We start from the raw sequence: 22,871 nt of genomic DNA on the forward strand, positions 1-22,871 counted from the left end.
GGCAAACCCATCAAGTGGGTAGTAAGCCCATCTGTTTACTAGATCTGGCAAACCCATCAAGTGGGTAGTAAACCCATCTGTTTACTAGAACAATCACAGGAAGACACACCCAGCGAAACTGCTTCTGCCACTGCTCAGGAAGTTTGTCACTTGGCCACTTAAGGACTGTCTTCCAACAAGAGCCAGCTTAGTCCTTGCCACCTCTGTGCTGGGTGCTTTGGGGACATCATTTTATTCAATTTTTACACCAGTCATATGCAGTAAGTGTTATTTTGTCCCATGTTTACAGATTACAACTCAGAGAGGTCAGGTAGTTTGGCCAGGATCACAACTGAGTAGTGGATCTAGGGTTATAATTTCATTTTGGTTCCAAGGTTCCACTTACATACTAAATTATACTGCCTCAGAAATACATACCTGAGTCATAGAATGCTTTTTTTTTTCTTTCCGAGTCTTTTTGAGACAAGGTTTTACCATGCAATTCAGGCTGGCCTTGAACTCACTTTGTAGCCTAGACTGGCCTCGAACTCGCAGCAATCCTCCTACCTCAGCCTCCCAAGTGCGAGTATTACAGGCATGTGCCATGACACCCGCCAGAGAATGCTCCTTGTAAACCATATCTCCTTCTCAGAACTATGACATGTGTGATTAAATCTGATGAAAGGGGCTGGGGATTTAGCTCAGCAGCACAGCACTGCAGCACAGCACTGCCTGGTAAGTGCAAGGTCATGAGTTCAATTCCTGGTACCGGAGGAAAACCAAAAAAATAAAAAAATAAAAAAATCTGATGAATTCAACAGGGGAAGCAACTCAAGATTGGTAGACAGTATTGTTATGGTAGATCTAAAATATCCCCCAAAAGTCTCGAGTTCAGAGGCAGGGCTTTTGGAAGGTGATTGGATTGGGGGTGCTGTGCTCGCCAGTGAATTAAGGTACTATTAGGACTGGGGGTGCAGTTGCAGAAGGCGGGTTCCTGGAGGCGGCCTTCAGAGGGTAGAGCTGTCTCTCTGGCTCTTCCTGCGCTCTCTCTATCCTGGACGCCATGGGTTAAGCAGTTTTCCGCTCTCATCCCATAGGCAATCTAGGCCTTGAAGTCAGCCTACCATGGGATGAGCCCTCTAAAAATGAGAGGCAAAATAAACCTCTTACCCTTTAAGTTGGGGGTGTCAGGTATTCTTTTCCAGGGACCGAAAAGCTGACTGACAGTATGTATAGGCTCCATCCCATTTTTTCACTCATATCTTTTCATATCCCCCAAAATTCCACTGAAAAGGAGCTTGGGAAGTTGCACTAAGGAGTGGTCTATAAGTGGAGTATGGGAGGCAGAGGCTGGACTCCAGGACAGCGCTGGCCTCAGCTGGGAGCAAGCGGGTAGAAGGAGTGCAACCACAGGTGTGGGTGAGGGAAACACCCAGGGCAGTGGACAAAGGCAGATCTGTGCACACAGCCTTAAGAGTTGTGTGGGTCCCACCAAGTTACTCAAGCTCTCTCTGCCTTGGTTTCCTCATCTGTGAAATGAGGATAATACAAAGCTCTAAGTTAATGCCTGTAATGTGCTCAGAGCAATGCCTGATGCAAGGAAGGTACCTAGTAAGTGTTTGATTAAATAAAATCAGCAAATCCCAAGACCAAGATACCATGAAAACATGATTAAGCCTCACCCCTGAAGGGTTGCAGTGAGCAGTTAGAAGTAGACTATCTTCCTCCTTACATCAACCCCACCAGAAAGTCACGTAGCAAAACCAGTCTCTGTAGAAAGAAGCAAAACTTACATAAAGTCTTCTAACTTTTGGACATAAATGTTGATTTGGAACCTCTTTGCTGCTCTTAGGATAATTCCAGTCAACTGCAAAACAGAAACGAAAAGAACATGTCAAGATTAAAACACAAAACACCATTTCTGTGGAACAGGGTGGCCATTACGTGTCTGACAGGCAGAGAGGTACAAGGGAAAACCGATCCCCAGAACAGAATGAGAAGTTGACCAGTACAGTAAGATGAATGTGGGCCCTTGGGGTGTTCTGTTAAAATGCAGGTTCTGATTCAGCAGGTGCCTGGGGGCGTGTCAAGCCTGGGCATCTCTAACAAGTGCCCACTTTGCACAGAAAGCCCAAGAGGACTCCAGCCTCAGGAGGAAAGCCCAGCAGGGCTGGACATGCAGGCAGTTGTCCAGAAATCAGGAGGGTGCGGTTCCTATCAGGAATGGTATCCAAGCCTAGGGTCACCAAATACAGCCCAGGAAAAGTGGTTGCTGCAGTTGTCTTCCCAAGCACCCCCTATGCTCCGAGGTGTAGGTGCGCTTACCCCAAGGTGACAGGCTGACTGACCGACTGACTGACCTCTGATTTCTCCTTGTACGTGCAATGAGTGTGGCCAAACAGGAAATGACCAGATACAGGGCTAAGTGAAAGTGTTTGCTTTCTTTATTGTCCCATGGCGTTCAAAGTCCCCAAGATGAAGATATCTGACCTGTAACTTAGCTTCTGCAGTGACAGACCCTCACAGGGGGAAGTGATATTCCTGCCATTTTAACGTAGTTATACTTGTTCTCCATGAATTAAGGCCTGGTGTGTATGTATTCTATACTTTCTACATTTGTAATATCACATAATCAATTCTTAATTCCTCATTCTTAGTGAAAAGAGGTTTGCTACAAGTGACTGAAACTAATATACATACTTAAATCGCAGCCAAAATATTCCTGGCAGTGGGTAAACAGAGTGTAATCTTCATTCTCCCTGACCTGTGTCCCAGTGAGAGAAAGGCATCTCTGTTCAGGATCACAGCTGGCCGCAGAAGACTGAGCAGGGGGTGGGGGGTAGCGCTCCAATCTCGGGTGTTTCCAATGACTGAGTGTTCACTGTTGCTTTTTGTTTGTTAGTTTAAAGCAGGTTTGCTGGTGTTTCTGCATATTAGAGCCACAGAATTCAGGTTTCTAATTCAGGCTGCAAGACTGCCTCAACTTGCACTGGGTACTTCTGCCCCACTTGACTATATACATGTAAAGAAGACAGTGTTTGTTAAGTGCTCAAGGATAAACTAGTGTATACTACAAATACCGAGTAAAGCATGCACCTGTTTTCCAGGAAGAAGTGTGTACTCACGGGATTAATGTCCACAAAAGTTTCGTGATCCTCCTTATTTGGATGCAAGCCTTGTATGGCAGAAATAAATCTCTCATCTGCTTGGTAAAAGTGTGGGAAAGACATAATAATGGGCACACCTGCATTTGGAGGGAAATAGAAATTAATGATGCTGTTTTTAAAATCTGGGACAAGTATAAAATTCCTGACCATAAACTTAGTTCTGAAGGGGAGTAAAACACCTTAGCTAAGTAAATATGGGGAGATGGGCAGCTAAAATAGCTTTCTAGGCCTCCCGCTTCAAGATTTATGCTTTATTTTCTGCCATCTCATGTACCCACATTATTTTATTGACATTATATATTGAAGTCCTGACTATTTCTTCTTCAAAAAACATTTCCTGAAACTATTAAGTCTGCATTCTTTATATACATTAATGCTCCAGCAGCCCTAAGAAATGAGAATTTTTATCATTTTGCATTGGAAGAAGCTGAAGTTCACAACAGTTACATAATTTGCCCAGAGACAAGTAACTGTCAGGTTAGGGCAGCAGCTAATCAAATGAAGCCGGCCCACCTCCAAGCACTCATTTCAGTTACAATTTTCACAGCACCTGCCTGGCAAGCGCAAGGTCGTGAGTTTGATTCCCGGTACCAGAAAAAAAACAGAACAAACAATCAATTACAATTTTCTACTTGTTTTTGTTTGTTTGTTTGTTTGTTTTGAGACAGGGTCTCGCTATGCAGTTCAGGCTGGCCTTGAGCTTGCTTTGTAGCCCAGGCTGGTGTTGAACTCGCAACAATCCTCCTGCCTCAGCCTCCCGAGTACTGGGACTACAGGCGTGCGCCACCACGTCCAGCTTATAATTCTCTACTTGTTAATGGAATTATTTTCCCTCTTAACCAAAGGTAGACCTTGTTCTGGATATGCTGACACCAGAACTTTTAAAAGTTTCCCTGACTGTGCTGTATGCTTAGCCACTAACCAAATGAAGTTCTGCTCACATGAAGACTTGGGGGTTTTCCCCCTTTTCTATTCACTTTAAAAGCCAAATAGGAAAACATTATTAAAAAGCAATCTATTCTAGATCTGAATATTGAAAATAAGAGAATAACCCAATCAGAGCTAACAGGGAAATGTATTTTTGGAGAAATTAGCCTATGGCAAGTAATTTCAACCTGCTCTCACACCACCAGCCCCAGCCCACAGTGCACACCTTCTCTCACAGGGCACCTTCTGCTCTTTACTGCTGAAGTTACACAAAACCATAGTTTCCCTTTCTGTAACTGACAGTGGCTTTTAGTATTTAAATATCTATTGAGGGTTTGCTAAGAGCCAGACACTGTCTCAGTTATGCTACATACATTATCTCTAGCCCTCCTACAACCTTCCAAAGTTACAATTGCCCCCATTTTGTTGATGGGAAGACTGCCACATGGAACCCTCCGTAATCAATGTGTCCAGTTGGATAACAAACAGAATGGGCCAGGGTGCTGGAGATTTAGCTCAGCAGCACAGCGCCTGCCTGGCAAGCGCAAGGTCGTGAGTTTGATTCCCAGTACCGGAAAAAAAAAACAGAATGGGCCGGACTCAAACCTCAAGCTGCCTGACTCCAGAGCGCTCTCTCTCACTTTCTAAAATGTTCCCTGGAGAACTGGAAACAATTGAGGATAACCCTCAAATTTTCAGCCCAAATTTGGGTATTCATAAGAAGAAAGAGGAAACAGACTTCAGCCAGAAGTCCAAGTGTTAGAAAGTACAATCTTTCTGTTGGCTCTGAGGTCAACTTCTGAAGGAAGAAGAATATTGCCAAAATGGAAGAAAAATGTATCTACATTCACCCTTAACTAATAGAGACCACTGTGAAGCAGCCCTGATCAGGACTTAAATTAACCAACTGGCTTTTTATGTTTACTTGTGGCTCTGTCCAAAGCCTAATCCACTTGTCTGGAAGTGGACGATGGACTCATAGTAAGAGAACCTCTCTGAGTCACTAATCCCTACTAAAACCTGTAATGGCAAATGAAGCCAGAAAGCCTCAAATATCTAAGACAAGATCACAGCCAAGGACACCTGTATCCATCTCAACTGGATACAGACTATAGCCTCAGGCATTTCACTCCTGGGTGGATTAACTTAATCTTTATTAGGATTAATTTAATACCTTACATAGAGAAATCCTTTTTTTTTGTTTTGTTTTGTTTTGTTTGTTTTTGTTTTTGTTTTTCTCCGGTACCGGGAACCGAACTCACGACCTTGCGCTTGCCAGGCAGGCGCTTTTGCCGCTGAGCTAAAGCCCCAGCCCCCGAGAAATCCTTGAGTAATTCCTCCCTTCTTGAGTATTTCCCTCCCTTCTTCTGATAACCAAATAAATATAGGCCACCCAGAGAAGGTGTTGGTCTTAGCCTGAGAGAATCTCAAATTCTGTGAAAGGGCTTTAATCCTCCTGGAACCTGAAATCATTTCACTTGCCTCTTTTTATTTACCCTCACCGTACACCTGTTCAGGAGATTGTGAACCTGACAGGCCCCAATACTGATGGATACTATTAACTCGATACTTAACCTAGATGGAGAGGGAGAGGAGGCCCCATTCACTGTTAACCTTCACCTCCAGGAGAGGAGCACCCATGTGCCCAGTCTCCAGACACCTAGACACCATCTTCTCAGCAATCACTGGGAACATTTGTTAAACATATAGATTCTGAGGACCTGGGGCATACATTTTTAATAGTTCTCCAGATAATGCTGATATCGGGCCAGGTTTGGGGGGGTGCTGCCTTGTCAGACCAAAATAAAGAGGTTTGTTGACCTCAGACTTATCCTGCAAGGAGATTTTATTGTTTTGTTTTGTTTTTTGTTTTTTTTTTTTAGGGCAGGTGAGACAGCATGTCACTCTGTAGTTCAGGCTGGCCTTGAACTTGCAGCGTCCCAAGTACTGGGATTATAGGCGTGCACCACTATGCCCAGCTCTGAAAGGAGATTTTTAAAGCCAATTGCATTTACTTTATTCAGGAGAGAGGGGTTACAAAAAGGGAAGTTTCTCCAGGGAAACTTTAGGGAGGAATTACACCCTAAAAAGGGAACCAGTACAAATATGAAAAGACTGAGTCCTAGTGAAGATTTTTTGAGAAGCAGTGGTTACATAAAAGTTATTCCCTCCCAGAGCCTTGGTTTCCACAGTTATAAAACAAAGACACTGCACATCAATCTAGTAGGCTATCATGAACAATCCTGCAGCATATGACTAGTAAAACTAGTCTTCAGAGAGACACCATTGTCAGCAGTCTCGCTAATAATTCTGCCTCACTGATGAGGAGCAGAAAGCTCAGACATTAAAAAATGCTGGGAAATTTGTGGTCAGGATTTAAAACTAACTCTGCTTCAAAAAACTGAGAATCTCTGCCAGGATAGGTACTTTCTTAAAACCGAGTTGTCTAGTGTCTCTTTCAGCACTGTTTGGAACCTACCTCAGCTAATGCTTTACATGTCTTAAGAGCAGCACAATACATATGAGCCATTATTACAGGTAAGCCTCCGAAACTACTGCTCAGGAAAAAATGCCACAAGGCATTCTAAAAATTGAGCGTCACAGAAAACCAGTAATTTTTTTAATCATTCCATAGCCAGTAACAAAGCATACTCTGAGAGGTCAGAATTGTCCTTCCTAGTGGCTGCACCCTGTCCTTCCTGCACTCCAGGCCTTCACACCCTGTGCAGCCCTTGCCACAGCCCCTCTCTGGTTCTCACCGTTCTTGCAGATGCTGACGTTTAGCACTCCAGAACCCAGGCAGTTGCCTTCTGGGAGACAGAAGCCAGCATTTTCCGTGGTATTGGCTAATATTTCTGCAGGCACCTTATACCGAAAGGCGGGCAGCCCCTCTACACTCTCATAGTCACTGAAAGTTATATACACAGACCTGTTGGGATGTGAGAAGAAAAAGTCAGTATGCACTGCAGGCAGCAGGGCCCGCCTGAGTCCCTAAGCAACAGGTGTCAGGCACAACGCAGCTAGAGACTTGCAGGGTTTAAGTGGAAAATGAGGATGCAAAAAAATGCTTGGGACGAGCTCCACCAACCCAGTGTGTGACAAAGCAGATGATCTGTAGTGAGATATTTCAGAGGTGGCAACTATGCTAACAAGAACAAGGCCAAGAGAAAACAATGTGTGTTGGAAAATTAAGACAGTAATGTGTAAGTCAGATGTAGTGGTGTACACCTTTAACACTAGCTACTTAGGAGGGTGAGGCAAGATGATGGCTTGGGCCTGGGAGTTTGAGGCTCGCTTGGATAACACAGACCCTAGCAATCAGTTAATTAGGACCCAAGTGTTACCTTAAAATTCCTTTAAGAGTTCATCTACAATTCTAAATGCTGATTTATACAGACTAAATAAATCTACTAACACTAATAACAAGAGCAGTTATCACCAATTATATATATGTTTGGCACTGGTCTGACGATTTTGTAAATACTGACATTTGGAATAGAGATACTGCATTTAAAAATGAGTAAATGAAAAGAGTCCTGTCAGCCAGCATAGACTCAGGCCATGGTGGGGAGCAGAGGCAGGGAGCAGAGAGACAAGGGCAGGCACGAGGCTCAGCCCAGTAGAGTCTTGAAGACCTGAAAAGAGAGAGCCCCATTGGGCAGATTTCGGACTGGGATATCCACATCCTGCACCACACATTTTAGGCAGTGATGGGCACATACATAAGGATCCAATGAGACATCACCAGTGATGCCACAGCCCTCTCCGCTGTGTCAGTGCAGTCTGTCATGTTCACACGTGCTCACGCGTTTCTCAGAACACGTCCCTGTTAAATGACACACGACTATACTGTGATACCCCCGTCCCCAAATAAAAGGTTTCTACGTTTTCCCCAGTTTGTTTCTGTTTGGGGTCAATATTCTCCTGCGTTTGGTCCTTCCTGAGTTTCAGGTGCAGTTCCACATTTTTAACACTGTCCCCTTACATTTGCATAGCACTGGACAGAGAGTGCACTTTCCTGTACCTGGCTTCGTGGGTCTTCCAACTCTTCGCTGAAGAGGGAGGGGGAAGAGGAACGGCTTCCTTGGCTTCACTTCCCCTCCCTTCCTCTTTGCGTCTTTCTGTTTCTGTGTCTCTGTCTGTCCGTCTGTCTCTCACCATCTTTCTCTGTCTCTGTCTCCGGCTCTCTCTTTCTCTCTCTCAGAAGTATTGGGAATTGAACCCATGGTCCCCTACTTTTAAGATACCCCCCCCCAGCCCTTTTTATTTTTCATTCTGAGACAGGGTCTCACTAGGTTTCCAGGCTGGACTCCTCCCAAGCAGCTGGGACTACCAGTGTGCGCCACACGAAGGGCTGTCTGGTGTGTGAAGCGAGTGTGGATGTGTCTCTCACAGGGCTGTGACTGATGAGGGAGTCGCCTTCCACTGTACATTGTCCCCATAACATTTATTAAGGAAGTACCTGAGCCAAACAGAAAATACTACAACAAATACAACTGACACTTGCTGTATAATGCTCTTGGCTCCATCCTCCTCTGCTGCCGTGAGGAAACTGCTCTTGGAATGTGGGGTTTCTCATCCCAAAGCAGCCTTTATACCCTCACTGCTGTGTGTGTTCACTAGCAATATGTGTCATTATTTGTGATTTTAAAATACTAAACAATGTACCATATTCTCAATCGGTGATTTACGTCTTCAACATATTTTGAAGTTTTATTAAAGTACAAAGCTCTTGTTCTCTTAAGTCTTATATAATATTCCATCACATGACTACATCATATTTACTTTCTCCCCTCTTCTTTCTCTCTGTATCTATCTCCCTTTTATTCGGGCTGGCCTAGAAGCCCAGGCTGACATAGAACTTGAGCCCAAAGGCACACTAACACTGAGCTAAGTCCCAAACCTTTTCTATTTTTTAGAGACAGGGTCTCACTAAGTTGTCCCAAATGGCCTCGAACTTGCGATCCTCCTGTCTCAGCCTCCCGAGTAGCTGCAATTACAGTCATGTACCACCACACCTGCCTACATTCTCCTATTTTTATACAAGCATAAGCTGATTCTGGTTTTTCACTATGATAAACCAAGGTACATGTCTGTCTGTGTCTCCTTGAGTATACACAGAGGCGTTCCTATCCAGGAACCTACCTTGAAGAGAACTGTACAATCACAAGCTTGCACCTCTATAGCTCCACTGAACTTCCCCAGGTGTCTCCAGAGCCCGTCTACCAGACAGCGTGCTGCTTCTGTGCCAGATCTTTATCACCTGCCCCGCCCTCTGAGTGCTCCTGCTCCACACTATCCACTGCCGCTTTCCTCCTCACCTCCCCGCAGGTATTTCACTCCCGCAGGGAGTGAAAAGGCCTAAGTGGGACCCAGTAGTGGGGATGGGGTGGGGGGACTAATGCTACTTCTGAGGGGAGCCACACTGCCTGGTGGGGAGGAGATCTGGCGTCACCAGTGTCTGGCATGCTGCTGGGTAGGCAGTGTGACTGTGAGAGATGGGAGCCCTGGTGGGGGCATAATGACACTCAGCAGGGTCTAGGGCGACGACGTCCCTCTGCCGCCTCCCAGGAGGGGCAGGAAGACAGGGCTGCAGCCTGGGCCCCCTGGTCCACGCAGAGTGAGGTGAGGGCGGGAGAGGGGCCCCTCTTGTGGGAGACTTCGCACGGTCACCACAGGAGGGCGGCAAGGTCACCGGCAAGGGGGTGACAGCTAAGCCAGTGTCATGCGCTCTGGAACATGGGAAGTCACATTCACCCCTCTTGTAGGGCAGGGCTCAGAGGCCTGGAAGACGCCGACTCAGAGCTGAGCCTTGACGAGCGCATCACGCCAACGCTGCACCAGTGCTTGGTACCCTGCATTGTGGCCTCATAACAAACCCAATGATAGGTAACTGTTTCCCCTTTTGTCATACAAATGCTAAGGATGAGGCACCCAGGGGTTACAATGTTGTCCATGGTCACACAGCTGTTAGGTGGTAAGGCTGAGCCAAACCAGCACAGTGAGCCTGGGGCCGGGGCCGGGGCCGGGACCACCGCACACACCACCCTGGGCGCCTTGGTGTCCGTCACTGCTCTGTGGAATCGCTCATGACCTCCACAGTCTGGGGGTCTTGTGATCGTGGGAAGAATGCATTCTATGGTTCCTACCTGCAGAAGTCAGATGGGAAGACATAAAGAACTTCATCTTCGGTTACTAGTGGGTGAAAAGAATCTCCGTCCGTCCCATTAATCATGTTGCATTTGTCTGTTGCCCACCAGTCAAGTGACCTACAGTTGATAAATGCAAGGAAACGTAAAGATCGAGTTGGACTTTAGGTACCTCACATAGTGCGAGGACTTCTGGGGTGTGACTGGAGCTGGCCACCCATGGCATCCTATTCCTAATAGGCATGAGTGCAAGGGATTGTCCGGGGGGAGAAAAAGGAGGTCCCTGGCCCCAAATGAATTTTTTTAACAATACTGAGGATTGTACATCCCCATCCCCAGCCCCTCCTCACACAAACACACCTTTGTTAGGGTGTTTTTTTAAGACAGGGTCTTGCCAAGCTGCCTGGGCTGGGCTTGCACTTATGATCCTCTGGCCTCTGCCTCCCAGTGTGCTGAGATTAACGGTGTGCACTAATACATCTAGCTCCAAATCAATATTGATAAAGGTTAACAGGCCAGAATCTCTACTTTCTTCCTCCAAAAATCATGTCCTACCTAGAGGTCTATAAATATTGACTGACTTAATGCAATAGCCCAATTTAGCAATAATACCCTCCTTGTCCGTCGCCAGGCCACAGACAGGCGTGCTGGTGGACACATCCAGCCCTTTATGTGCACAAGGACTGTTAACTCAGTCTACACTCTGGACAGCTCCTCTTCCAGAAATAACCGAGGACTTTTCTTGGAAAACAAGGAGATTCAATATACTGAATGGACTTCATGCTCACTAAAAGCACAGAGGAGACAGCAGGTCTTTAAAAATTGGTCTTTAAGATGATGGGACATTGAATGGACTGAATATTGATGTCACTGTTCTCGTGCTGAGCCCTAACCCACAAGGTGGCAGTAGCGAGCGTGCACTGCGGGAGGTGACAGAGAGATCAGCGTCCTCCCAGGAGAGCCCGCGCCCGCACCTGCGCCCTGCCACCGCGTGAAGGAGCAGGGGGTAGACAGCGCCTGTGAACCTTGGGCACCAGACCCGCCAGTGCCTGCACTGTAGATCCCCCACATCCAGAACCATTAGGAATGAATTTATTTTTTATAAATTTATTTTTTTATTTTCTATGATAATTTGTTGTAGGAGTTTGAAAGGACTAAAACAGTACAAAATGCCAGAGTAAGGAAAAGTCAGGCAATAAAGAGTAATTCTCCAAGTTTTTTTTGTTTTTTGTTTTTTTTTTATTGCACTGCAGACTGAACTAAGTGCTAATTTAGTGACTGAACAAGACCCTACCACGAAATAAAAACTAAATCCTGGCGTGATGGCACACACCCACAGTCCCAGCCCTCAGCCAGTCTGGGCTGCATAGAGAGTTTAAGCATAGCCTGAACTACAGAGCAAGCTAGTGAATAAAAGTAAATAAAAACAGCTGGAACGTAGCTCAGTACGAAGGCCCTAGGTTCAATCCCTACTACTGGGGAAAATGGTTAAAAATAATGAGAAATTAAAAAAGGAGGAGGAAAACGAAGAGGAAAGAATGAGACAAGATGAAGATACCAAAATGGAAAAGTTAAGAAATCTTGGAAAGAAAAAGTATAGGGATGAAACTCTACATTGTACATAGTTCAAAACAGAACTGATGACTTGGAGGAGAATGGTAAGGAATTTACATAAACATAAGCTTACAAAAATTAAAGATCAAAGGATCAAGATTCAGAGACTGGCCTGAGAGGCTCCAATAAAAGTTTCAGAGGAACACAGGGAAGAGGGTGAAGGGAGACTGCAGTGAGTACGGAGGAGCAGTACCTGAGGCGGAAACTGCTGAAAGGTTTCAGAAAGACGCGAGCGCATGGATTGAAAGTATGTCCAGGAGCCACAGGGGCTAAGTAAATTCAAGACTGGATTCGTTGTTGTCACAGTACAAGATCAAGGGAGAAGATAAAAGTCAATGGAGTCATTTCATCGTAGCTTTGAATTGTCAACTTAGAATTTGGTAACCGGCTAAAATCACTCAAAACTGAGAAATATTACAATCCTGGAGGTGCGGGGAGGTGACCCCATCCTCATGCAAGAGCTGGGCTGGGCTTGGGCGTTCTGTGGGGGGGCTGGCCCTGCCCACAACAGGTCTTGCCCAGGGATGCCACAGCGCTCTCCACAGGGGCACCAACAGGTAAGCTTTAGCAAGAAAAGCAAACCCAGGAGGAAGATGCGAGAAGAATATTCTTTTAACTAATAAAATATAGGGTTGGGGATGTCACTGTATAGAGCAATTGGCTGGCACAGCAAGGCCCTGGGTTCAATCCCAAGCGTACCCACACACACACACACACACTAAGTGGGTGTGGTGGCACAGACTACAATCCCAGTCCTAGGGAGGCTGAGGCAGGAGGACTGTGAGTTTGAGGGCAACTGGACTACATAGTTAAATCCTGACTGGGCAGTTTAGACCCTGTCTCAAAATTTAAATAAGTGAACGAATGAATGAATGAATAAAAAAGAAAGAGTGGGGATGTAACTCAGTGCAAAGGCCCTAGGTTCAATCCCTAGTACCACAAAAACAAATAAATACCTAAATTTAAAAATTAAAAATAAGTAAGGGCCTGCCTGGCAAGCACAAGGTTCTGAGTTTGATTCCCAGTTGTTTTTTTTTTTAAAGAAAGAATCAACAAAAATAAATAAAATATGTTGGTAAATTTAGTTACCATAAAAATAATGAATTTTAGGGTACCAGGAGCTAGAGGAAGTAGGGAAGGGGAAGTAAAAAGAATTAAGATGTATTATGTGCATGTACCAACTCCCCACAATGATGTAATCATTATGGACTACAAATGTGTACTAATAAAAATTAAAATTAAAAACGTAATTGCAAAACTAATGAATTTTTAGCTTATATTTAGCTCCTTAAGAATGTAAAACATGTTGTAAACAACAATAAAGATATATACATATGGGTGTTAAACAGGGTGTGGTGTCCCACGCCTGTAATCCCAGCACTCAGGAGGCTGAGGCAGGAGGATCACTGTGAGTTCAAGGCCAGCCTGAACTGCACAGCAAGACTCTGTATCAAAAATAAATAGTTATTGTCTTGTTTAGAAGGAGACAAAAGAATAAATAGTTTTAGATTTTGTTGGAAAAAATTGTTAAATACAAATCATAAAAAACTAAGGGTGAAAAAGAATGTAGAAATAATTCTAAGTATATCAAATAATATATTATTGTATCACAAATATACACACAATTACAATATGTACTTTAAATGATCAAGCTCTCCTATTAAAAAAATTAGAAAATAAGAGAGTGGGCATAAAACAAATTCTAGCTACCTCCTGTTTCCAAGGAAGTTTCCCCCAGCCCAGGACCCCAGTCCTATAGATGCTTTCCAGGATCTTACATATTTGAGTGTGTATGTAATATGCATGTGTATGTGTGTACATGTAAATGTTTATGTACATGTATGTATATGCTTATTTAGTTTTTTTTTCTTTGAGACAGAGTATTGCTGTACAGTCCAGGTATGCATCACCACACCCCACTCTATATGTGTGCTTTTTAAAATTTAAATAACTTTACTTTAAAATAGTTTTAGATATACAGAAAATTTCTGGTAGTATTACGGAGAATTCTTCTATATTCTGCCCCCAAGTTCTCCTATTATTAGATGCACTTGTCACAACTGATGAGGAAACGCAGACACATTATTATTGGCCAAAGACCACACTTTCCTCCCATTTCCTTACTTTTTTCCTGACACGCTTTTCTGTTCTAGGACCCAGCCAGGACACCACATGACACTTGGTCATCGGGCCCCCTTGGGCTCCTCTGGGCTGTCACACTTTATCACACTTCCCTTTAAGCTTGATGGCGTTGGCAGTGTTGAGGGGCAAGGCCAGGCTTTGTTGTTATTCTTGTTCTGTCTGGGGTTTTTTGCAGTACCAGGAATTAAACTCAGGGTCTTGCAGATGCTAGATAAGCACTCTACCACTGAGCTACTTTTCCAGTTCTTTTGTTTTTATTTTGAAGCAGGGTCTCAGTTGCCAAGGCTGGCCTCAAACTTGAGATCCTCCTGTCTCAGCCTCCAGAACAGCTGTGAGGATAGGTATGTGCCATCAGACCCAGCATAACCAGGTATTTTTATTTTATTTATTTACTTATTTATTTTTTTGGTACTGGGAATCAAACTCATGACCTCAGGCTTGCCAGGCAAGCACTTACGCTGCTGAGCTATATAAACGGAGTTTTTTGGGGTTTTTTTTTTTTTTTTTTTTGTCTTTTTGAGACAGGGTCTTGCTATGCAGTTCAGGTTGGCCTTGAGCTCACTTTGTAGCCTAGGCTGGTCTCCAACTCACAACCACCCTCTTGCCTCAGCCTCCTAAGTGCTGGGATTATAGGCGTGTGCCACCATACCCGGCTAACCAGGTATTTTTAAAAAGACCTCTCACCTAGGATTTGCCTGGCATTTTCCTCACGGCTGGGTGGCGCAGGCTGTACAGAGCTGAGGTAACCACGTCACGTGCATCAGTCCTCTGGCTGGTTGGGAAAAATAAAATGAAAAAAGCCTCTCTCCAAGAATTAGCAATTACCAGTTAAGGTAATTGGCAAGACACTGAACTAACTTTCAAAAAACAACCATTGTAAAGCATGCCCAAACGTGCAGGTCAATAAACATGCCACACAGGTGGCAAGGAAGGAGCGGACTTGCTGCATGCGTGGAAACTGGTGCTGTGGTGCTGAGGTGCTGCACATGACATGGTTACCTCTCTACAATGAATGTATTTATTATACATTACAAATATACTAATAAAAATATATAAACAGATTAAAAATGCAGTTGATGTTTTTCATTGCATTGCCCAAAGTTTCTTCTACAAAAGATGCACATGATGAATTTCACCCAGAATTTGAAGCCAAGAGGCAGTCTCTTTTTCTTGAAGTAATTTAGCCAATGCAATCCAAAAATCACACTGTATCCCTTTGCCTGGGTAGCTGGGAAGCCCAGAGGTAAACTCTCCAGGAGCAGAACGCCTGTCCTGGCTCTGAAGAGTTGGCCTCCCTTCCCCTCAAAGGTTTCTTGTTTTTCTGACTTTGCTTTATTGCAAGCTGCCCCTGCTCCTTTTTGGAAGTAGTTGGTGAAGTTGGATAAAAGAAATAAAAGATAGTAGAAAGGAGACAAGGAAATCATAAGTAAAAATCATACTTTTCAAAAGACTGGAAATTCCAGAACCCAGGCAAAGTGACCCACAGTGGTTGATCCCCTCCAGCATTCCTCTGATTAATTTACACTCCATCTTTCCAGACCCACCACACCCAAACTGTTCAGCAATACTAAAAGCCCACAAATTGGTTTAGTTGAGAAAGTAAGGAACAGAAGCCTGGTTCTAAGGTAAAGGAACAGGATGAGAGAATCCAGAGCATGTTTAGAGGGTACTTCCGGAAGATGGTGGAGCAATAAGCAGCGAGTCAGCCTCTCCAAGACTCAGAGTCCAGACGCTGGAAAATAACAACTGAGAGGAGAAAAGGAGGAGGAAGGTGGATCCCTGGGGCCCACGAAGGATGCAATGCGAAAATTGGAGCCTAGAGAGAAATTGAAGAGACAGAACAGAATACACAAAAAGGAAGGGCTAATCTATACTTTCTCCTGACTCTTGGCATGTGGCGTGAGAAAGGAAGATTGAATCTACACAAACACAAGGAAAGCAGGGACTCCAGAGGCTTCAGAGAGAAGTGCACCAATGGAACGGAGCCATTGTGCACTGTAAGAGCAGTGAGTGACTCCAGTCCAAGTGCCTGCCATCTCTTGAGAAAGCGCTTGATCAGATGCCATTCTGGGAATGGACCAACTGAACCTAGACTCAGAGCAGCCAGGGCTGGCTTCATCTCAGGTCTCCCAGTGTTAAACTCCCAGTGACTGGTGATGCACATCCACGGGAGATGCCCAGGGTCAGGGAGCCATGGTTAGGCTGGCAAGGGAACCCAGATTGCTCTAAGCTAAATGACTCAGGCCACACCCTCATGACCAGAGACCAGGTTTAGCCTGAATTTCACTGGGTTTGAAGGTCCCAGAAGCAATATCCCACCCTAACCCTAGTTCCAGCTTGCTGGTGATTATCCAGCACAGATCTGGGTTCTGACCAGCCCCTCTGTCTACCAGGGAGAGCAGGGACACGAAACCATATGCCTGAGGAAATAACCACAAGCTCAGAACCACAGAGAAATGTGTGCTTTTTTTGCTTTTGGTTTTCTTGTTTTCATTTGGGCATTTTTTGTTTTGTTTAGCTTTTTCATTATTTTTATTTTTGTCTTTTTCTTTTTTGGTACCAGGAATCAAACTCAGGGCTCATGCTTGTCAAGCAGGCACTGTACCACTGAGCCACATCCCTGGCTGTTTTTGTTTTTTGTGTGAGGACTGTTTTTAATTGTTTTGTTTTGTTTTTTTTTTTTTTTTCTTTTTCCTTCCTTCCTGTCTTCACCAATTTCTTGGGGCTTGAGGAATCTCTCTTTGTCCTTCAACCTTGTTCTAATCTCTTCTTTTATTTCTTTTTTTTCTCTTCCCCCTTTAAAATTTTTTTCTCTTTATTACTTCTCTTGTATTTTTCCTCTCTATATAATTTCTTTCTTTTTTTTCCCTCTTATCCTTTTATCTTCTATTTCTTGCCAGTTTTTTGTCCTATCTTTACCTAATTCTATTGACACAAGTTTAAATATTGCATGATATTTTTCATATGAAAAACTCGATAGATAGACAGATACACAGATACATAGATATAGGGTATGAAACAAGACAGATAAGAAGAAAAAGACAAAAAAAAGGTATTGTAACTCACCACAGACAATCTGCCAAAATATACACACCAGGAAAAGAAAAACTCGTATAAATATTTTAATACTAAATTTATTGAGACATGATGAGATTAATACAAGTTACCTTTGGCTTCTACAATTACAAGAGGTGCTCAGAATGGTGGCCTTTAGCTTCCAGATGTTTATTAGTATGGTGAACTGCTGAAGTGTGTACACATTTGTTTGGTGGACTCTGTGTATGGTAATTAGCTTTATAAGGTCTTATAAATAAATGAATCTGATGCTGGAAAATTAAAAGGGGACTGGAGGGAAGGAGGGAAAGAATTAAAATGTGTTACATACATGCACTGAATCCCTACAGTTCCTATAATCATTATGTACTACAAACATGTTAAAAAAAAAAAAGTTAAAAAAAAAATTTTTAAAAAGCTCCCATATTTGTGGAGTGAGCTACTTGCCCTCCAGGGGACGAGTCACTCACTCTCTGGTCTCCACCACTCCAAGAGAAGCACAAACATTCCCTGTTCTGAGCTAGGAGGTAAGGATGTACCAAGCTGGCTGGGGAAGTAGGCATGAGTGTTAACTATAAAATCCCAGCACACATGTGCAGAACAGCTCCCAAAGCCCTGCACATAGACTTCTCGTGAGAACCCGATCAGGTTTTGATAGGGAGGCCTAGCTTGAACCTCAGCATAAGAAGTGGGTGATACCAAAGGGCAGTGGACACTGAGCTCTCTGCTACTGTGCGTCCCTGCAGGGGCTCCCTCACACTGTAGAGCGCACTTCTTTTCCTACCTTTACTTGGCCCAAATTTCCTCTGTACAACCTGTTTCTTTTCCTACCTTTAATAAATGTAAAATCTTGCTACCCTTTGCACTTGTATTGACCAATTCTTTGCTCAGGACAAAAAAAAACCTGGAAACCACCTCTAGAAGAAGAGTCTAGCACCCCAAAGCCCGGTGACACTTCCAGGAAACAATGTGTCTTTCTCTGAGTACCCACACCCCACTTTGGGGTGCATCCTAACATCTCTGCCTAATAAACCCTTCCCATACCTCTTACTTATGTACCCTGAAAATTCTTTTTCTAAAACAGAAGTATGTGAGCCTACAAACTTTTTCTGCAAAAGGATGGGTCAGTTCCTTATTTTAGTCTCAGAGACCAGCTGAAGCACGGTGACGGTTAATAAATTATACTATTAAAATTAAGAATGTTTTTGAAATGCTATAATATTACATTCAAATGTACTTCATCTTTACTAAATGCATTAACAAGTACAACCATGAAATGAAAATGAAGAGATCTGGGCTGGGTGTGGTAGTATGCACCTGTAATCCCAGCACTTAGGAGGCTGAGGCAGAAGGATAACCTTGAGTTCCAGGCCAGCATGAACTATACAGCAAGACCTTGTCTCAACAAAAAAAAGAGCAAGAGAGAGAGAGATTGAAATCCGGAATCTTCCCTCTTTCCCCAAACACATGAGACGTCAAGGGCTTGTAACTACTGCCTGGCCGTCATAAGCCTACAAATCATTCATATTTAATTTGCACAGTGTATTACCCCACTTTGACGGACATGATAATAAAAGAATATTTACACATTTTCATCCAAGAAATATGAAATTTTCTTAATGCATATTAGTTTAAATGAAAAACAAAAAATTATACTGATAAATCACTAGACTTACGTTTTTCCATTCCACTCCACAATCTTTGTAAAGTTAAGGTAACTGTCCTCTCCAGTTAGGAAAACATAATCTCCATCATTAGTCCCATTTTTCTGAAAATGAAAGAATATAATTTAAAGTAACGGTGGTGGTTAATGTTGTCACCTTGTCTAGGTAGGGTGCGTACAGCCCCTTGGTCAAGCACCAGTCTAGGAGTTGTGAAGGTGTTCAGTAGATTTAAATACCTACAATCAGTTAATTTTAAGTTAAGGAAATAACTCTCAAAATGCAGGTGGTACAGCTGGGTGTGATGGGGCATGCCTGTTATTTCACCAATGGGAGGATGAGACAGGAGGATCATGAGTTCCAAAACTGTCTCAGAAAAACAGAAAGAAGAAGAAAAAAAAAAGCAGGTAAGTAGGCCTCATCCAATCAGTTCAAAGGTTTAAAAGCAGGAAGTAAAGCTTCCTGGGGAAGGAATTCTCCACAAGACTGCAACCTTGAGTTTCTGCCTGACCTACAATTTCTGGGAAACAGTACAGGTTCTACGTTCCTTTATAATAAAGTAACAGACACAAACATTGAGTACAGACAACCCTCCTCCAATGACCAAGTTCCAGGGCCAGGGATATAGAGGCACAAGCACCTGCCTGGCAAGTGCAAGGTCCTGAGTTCAATTTCCAGTACCAAAAAAAAAAAAAAAAAAAATCCCACAAAAAATGACCAAGTTCCATCTCAGCGAATAGGTTATTAAATGACTTGGTCATTAAATGAGGAAGTGTATATAGCGTGTACATTACAATACTCAGAACAGAGAAATGGTCACAGGAAACTCCAACCTAATGACTTTGCTTTTGTTTGAATAATTCTTACAGTAGCACTATAATGTATAACAGAACTTAAAACTACAGTGCTGTACTGAACAGTACACTCAGCAAAAATTACAGTACTATATAAACAAGGTTCACTGTACAAAGGACCTTAAGGCTCTATAAGCAAGATGTGCAAAACTGTACAAAAAAAGATGGGTCAGAAGTCCAAGTGGCACTGCGGGCATGGTGGCATAATCCCAGCACTCGGGAGGCTGAGGCAGGAGGCTTCTTGCCAGTTTGAGGCCGGTTTTGAACAGGCATGGTGGCCCGCGTGTGTAATCTCACGACTCGGGAGGCTGAGGCAGGAGGCTTCTTGCGAGTTCGAGTTCGAGACCAGCCTGGGCTACAAAGTGAGTTCAAGTCCAGCCTGAACTGCATAGAGAGTGCTAGGATTGGCAGTGAGTGCTGCACCCGCCCTGGGCGGGAAGCCTGCATACAAAATAGAAGGGAGGGGAAGGGGCCGTCCCCCTTTTGCCCTTGTTGTTTTCACTGTCTTCTGCAGCCCAGAACTGTTGCCCTCTGCCATGTGCCACCCTGCCTTGGAGCCAGCTGAGTATGGACTGAAACCTCCACAAACCATGAGCTAAATAACCTTTCCTCCCTTAATTTTGGGCATCAGGTATTTTGTCTCAGCAACAAGAGAAAAGTAACTGAGACAATCATTAAGCAAAGAACAATTGTATAGCACTCAGCATTAGTTCTAAAATTTTGCATGAATGATCTCTGATAACCCTCCCAATCAAATGAAACAGCACGGTTAGTAGGGGGCTGGGGGGTGGGGCCTGTAGGCAAGGAAAGATTGAAAGGAGTTAAAACCTTACTAGAGAAATTCCCCTGGGAACAGTTTCAAGGACGGGGTATAAAAAGAGAACCAGACATGAAAAGGCACCAAGATAGCACAGATGGCCTTGGAACCCTCCAGAGGGAGAGAGCTGACAGGCAGAGCAGAGAAAGCCAAGGACACAGAGCCAGGAAGCCAAGACAAGCTGCCCTGCGCCCCCCTCCTCTGCCTCAGATGGAATGCGGGGGAGGGGGAGGCTCACTGGGGAACGCTCTTATGCAGTGTGTACTCACACCTTACTCAGCATGTAGCACACACATGCACACAGACACACGCATGGATGGTACTTTGGTTCATGAACTTGGTTCTGCCCCATGATTCTGGTCACAAACCTAACTGCATGAGAACGGAATCAAATTTCCCTCTGAGGTCCACACTGAACCTAATCACTGCATTTGACTCAGCTCTCAACCACAGTCGAGGGAAGAATTTAACTCAGCTCTCCCTCTAGGGTCGCTGTATTGCTAAGAGACAGGCCCATAGCCCCCCTACTAACTCTAAGCCAACTGCGAAGAACCCACTCCTAGCTACCCAGGGGCCCGCAGGAAATGAGGCCCTATCGGGACAAATATAGACAAGTTACACAAGGACGACCAAAAGAAATAATGCAGACAGGGTACCCAGTGTACCTCAAGGACAACCCCAGAAGCCAATCAGGTTTAAATCCAGGCGGGGGAAGGAGGCCAAGGAAGGCCCACGGGCACCCACCTTTCTGGAGCTCCTGTCCCCCCTCCCCCTGTCCTCCTCAGCTTAGCCACCCCACCCCTTCTAGTATGGCCTCTTCCGTCTTAAACGCTGTATCCTCAGTTCCCTGCTGGTGATCAGCTTAGGACCCCAGTGGGCAGCCTGGACGGGCCGTGGTGACAGCACCACCCCCGGACCATTGGAAGTCTTCCCCCCCACACACCTTAGAAGTCCTCGAGTTCAAGGACTCCGGCAGGAAAGGGCAGACCGCAGGGTGAAAACTGAGACACAGAGGCCAGAGGCCGGGCTCCGCGGGCACAGAGTGAGCACCAGGGGAAAGCTGGGCTCTGGGGGCTGGAACCTACTTCTAGAAGGAGGTTCCAGTCACAGCTTCACAGGAAACCCAGCACTCCCCAGGGCCCGGAGCCCGTCCCCGAGCGGACTTTCTCAGGGACCCGGCAGGCTGTGGCTCCAGGGCCGGCGCCGCGCGCTCACGCGCTCAGGACCGGCTGCTCTCGGACAGCGTCTCAGCGACCCGCTCCCTTCGCAGGAACAGCTTCTCGGTTCTCTGGAAGGCGGAGACGACTGCAGAGAGCCTACGAGGTTCAGAGCAGGACCCTGGACGGGCAGACCCTGAAAACGACTATTTTAAATTCTTATTTATTCGTTTTTGCGGTACTGGGGATCTAATCCAGCGCTTTCACACTGAGCGACATCTTGGCACTTTTAATTTTTTTTTTTTAAATTCTGAGACAAGGTCTCATTAAGTCACTAAATTGCCCAGACTGGGCTCAGACTTGTGATCCTCCTGCCTCAGCCTCCCAATCACTGGGATTTCAAGTGTACATGACTACCCCCGGCTAACAACTGTAAATTCGAAAATGAGCCTGCAGCGCAGTCTCAGAGTCCGCCTCTAATCTAACACTTCGTTCCTGGAGTTAATTTTGTCTACTACCAATTTCTCAACTACCCATTTTGCTCGGATCTCCCCCTTTCCAAGAGCCCCCATGGTTCTCCAGACAGGGGCTCCTACTGCAGGCGGCGATACCGCCGCCGAGCCCGGACTGCGGGTGCCTGGCGCCCCCTCGCCCGCCCCTCGGTCCGCACCCGTAGCCCGGGCCGCGCTCACCTGGTAGAAGAGGCCGAAGTATGCGGGGATGTCAGGCCTGAAGGCGTGCACCAGCGACAGCAGCGGGTCCTTGTAGCCCCAGAGCAGCTCGTGCGCGGGGCGCGTGGCGAAGAGCTCCAGCTGGTAGGTCCTAAGCACGGCCTCCACGAGGTCCCGGAGCAGGGGGTCCCGCGTCCACGCCATGGCCGTCTGCGGACACAACACGCTGGTTCGTTCCGCGGCGCAGGCGGCGGGCAGAGCTGGGGTCTGGAGCCGAGAGCCGCCCTCCCCAAGCCGCAGGCCGACCTCGGCGCAGGCCTCGGTAGCCAGGAAGGGGTGCCCTTCCGCCCTCCCTCCTAGGAGCCGCCTGGCTGCGGCCCCAGAGGTGGGGTAGCATAGGCGTTTCTGGGCTCTCAGCAAAGTACAGGGCGCGCTATCAGGTGCAGTCCCCCAGTAGGGGAGCCAGAGCCGGCGCGGATCAACAGCCCAGGCTCTGCGGTTCGAAAAGCAAGGCGGAAGTCGATTCATACGTTTTGAGAATTTAAAATACAATCCCGATTTCCCCGAAAATAAGACCTAACCAGAGAACAATCAGCCTTGAAAACTAGAAAGCAAAAATGCCAGCCCTTCGCTGGGCGTGGTGGCCCACACCTGTAATCCCAGCGCTCAGGAGTCTGAG

At 45.4% G+C, this 22,871-nt stretch overlaps 1 protein-coding gene across 1 annotated transcript in view; it reads right to left on the bottom strand.

The window, feature by feature from the left end:
• Scarb2 (scavenger receptor class B, member 2) overlaps nucleotides 1–22,871 on the bottom strand; it is a gene marked incomplete at its 5' end in the record, with an annotated part of 78,193 nt that overhangs the window by 7,485 nt on the left and 47,837 nt on the right. The window contains 6 exon segments of the mRNA XM_005388182.2: nucleotides 1,773–1,846; nucleotides 3,105–3,223; nucleotides 6,833–7,002; nucleotides 10,223–10,342; nucleotides 18,709–18,800; nucleotides 22,214–22,402. Coding sequence (XP_005388239.1) covers nucleotides 1,773–1,846; nucleotides 3,105–3,223; nucleotides 6,833–7,002; nucleotides 10,223–10,342; nucleotides 18,709–18,800; nucleotides 22,214–22,402 — 764 coding nt within the window.

Source organism: Chinchilla lanigera, unplaced genomic scaffold, assembly GCF_000276665.1.
Source record: "Chinchilla lanigera isolate Chin_1 unplaced genomic scaffold, ChiLan1.0 scaffold00032, whole genome shotgun sequence".
NCBI classification, from domain to species: domain Eukaryota; kingdom Metazoa; phylum Chordata; class Mammalia; order Rodentia; family Chinchillidae; genus Chinchilla; species Chinchilla lanigera.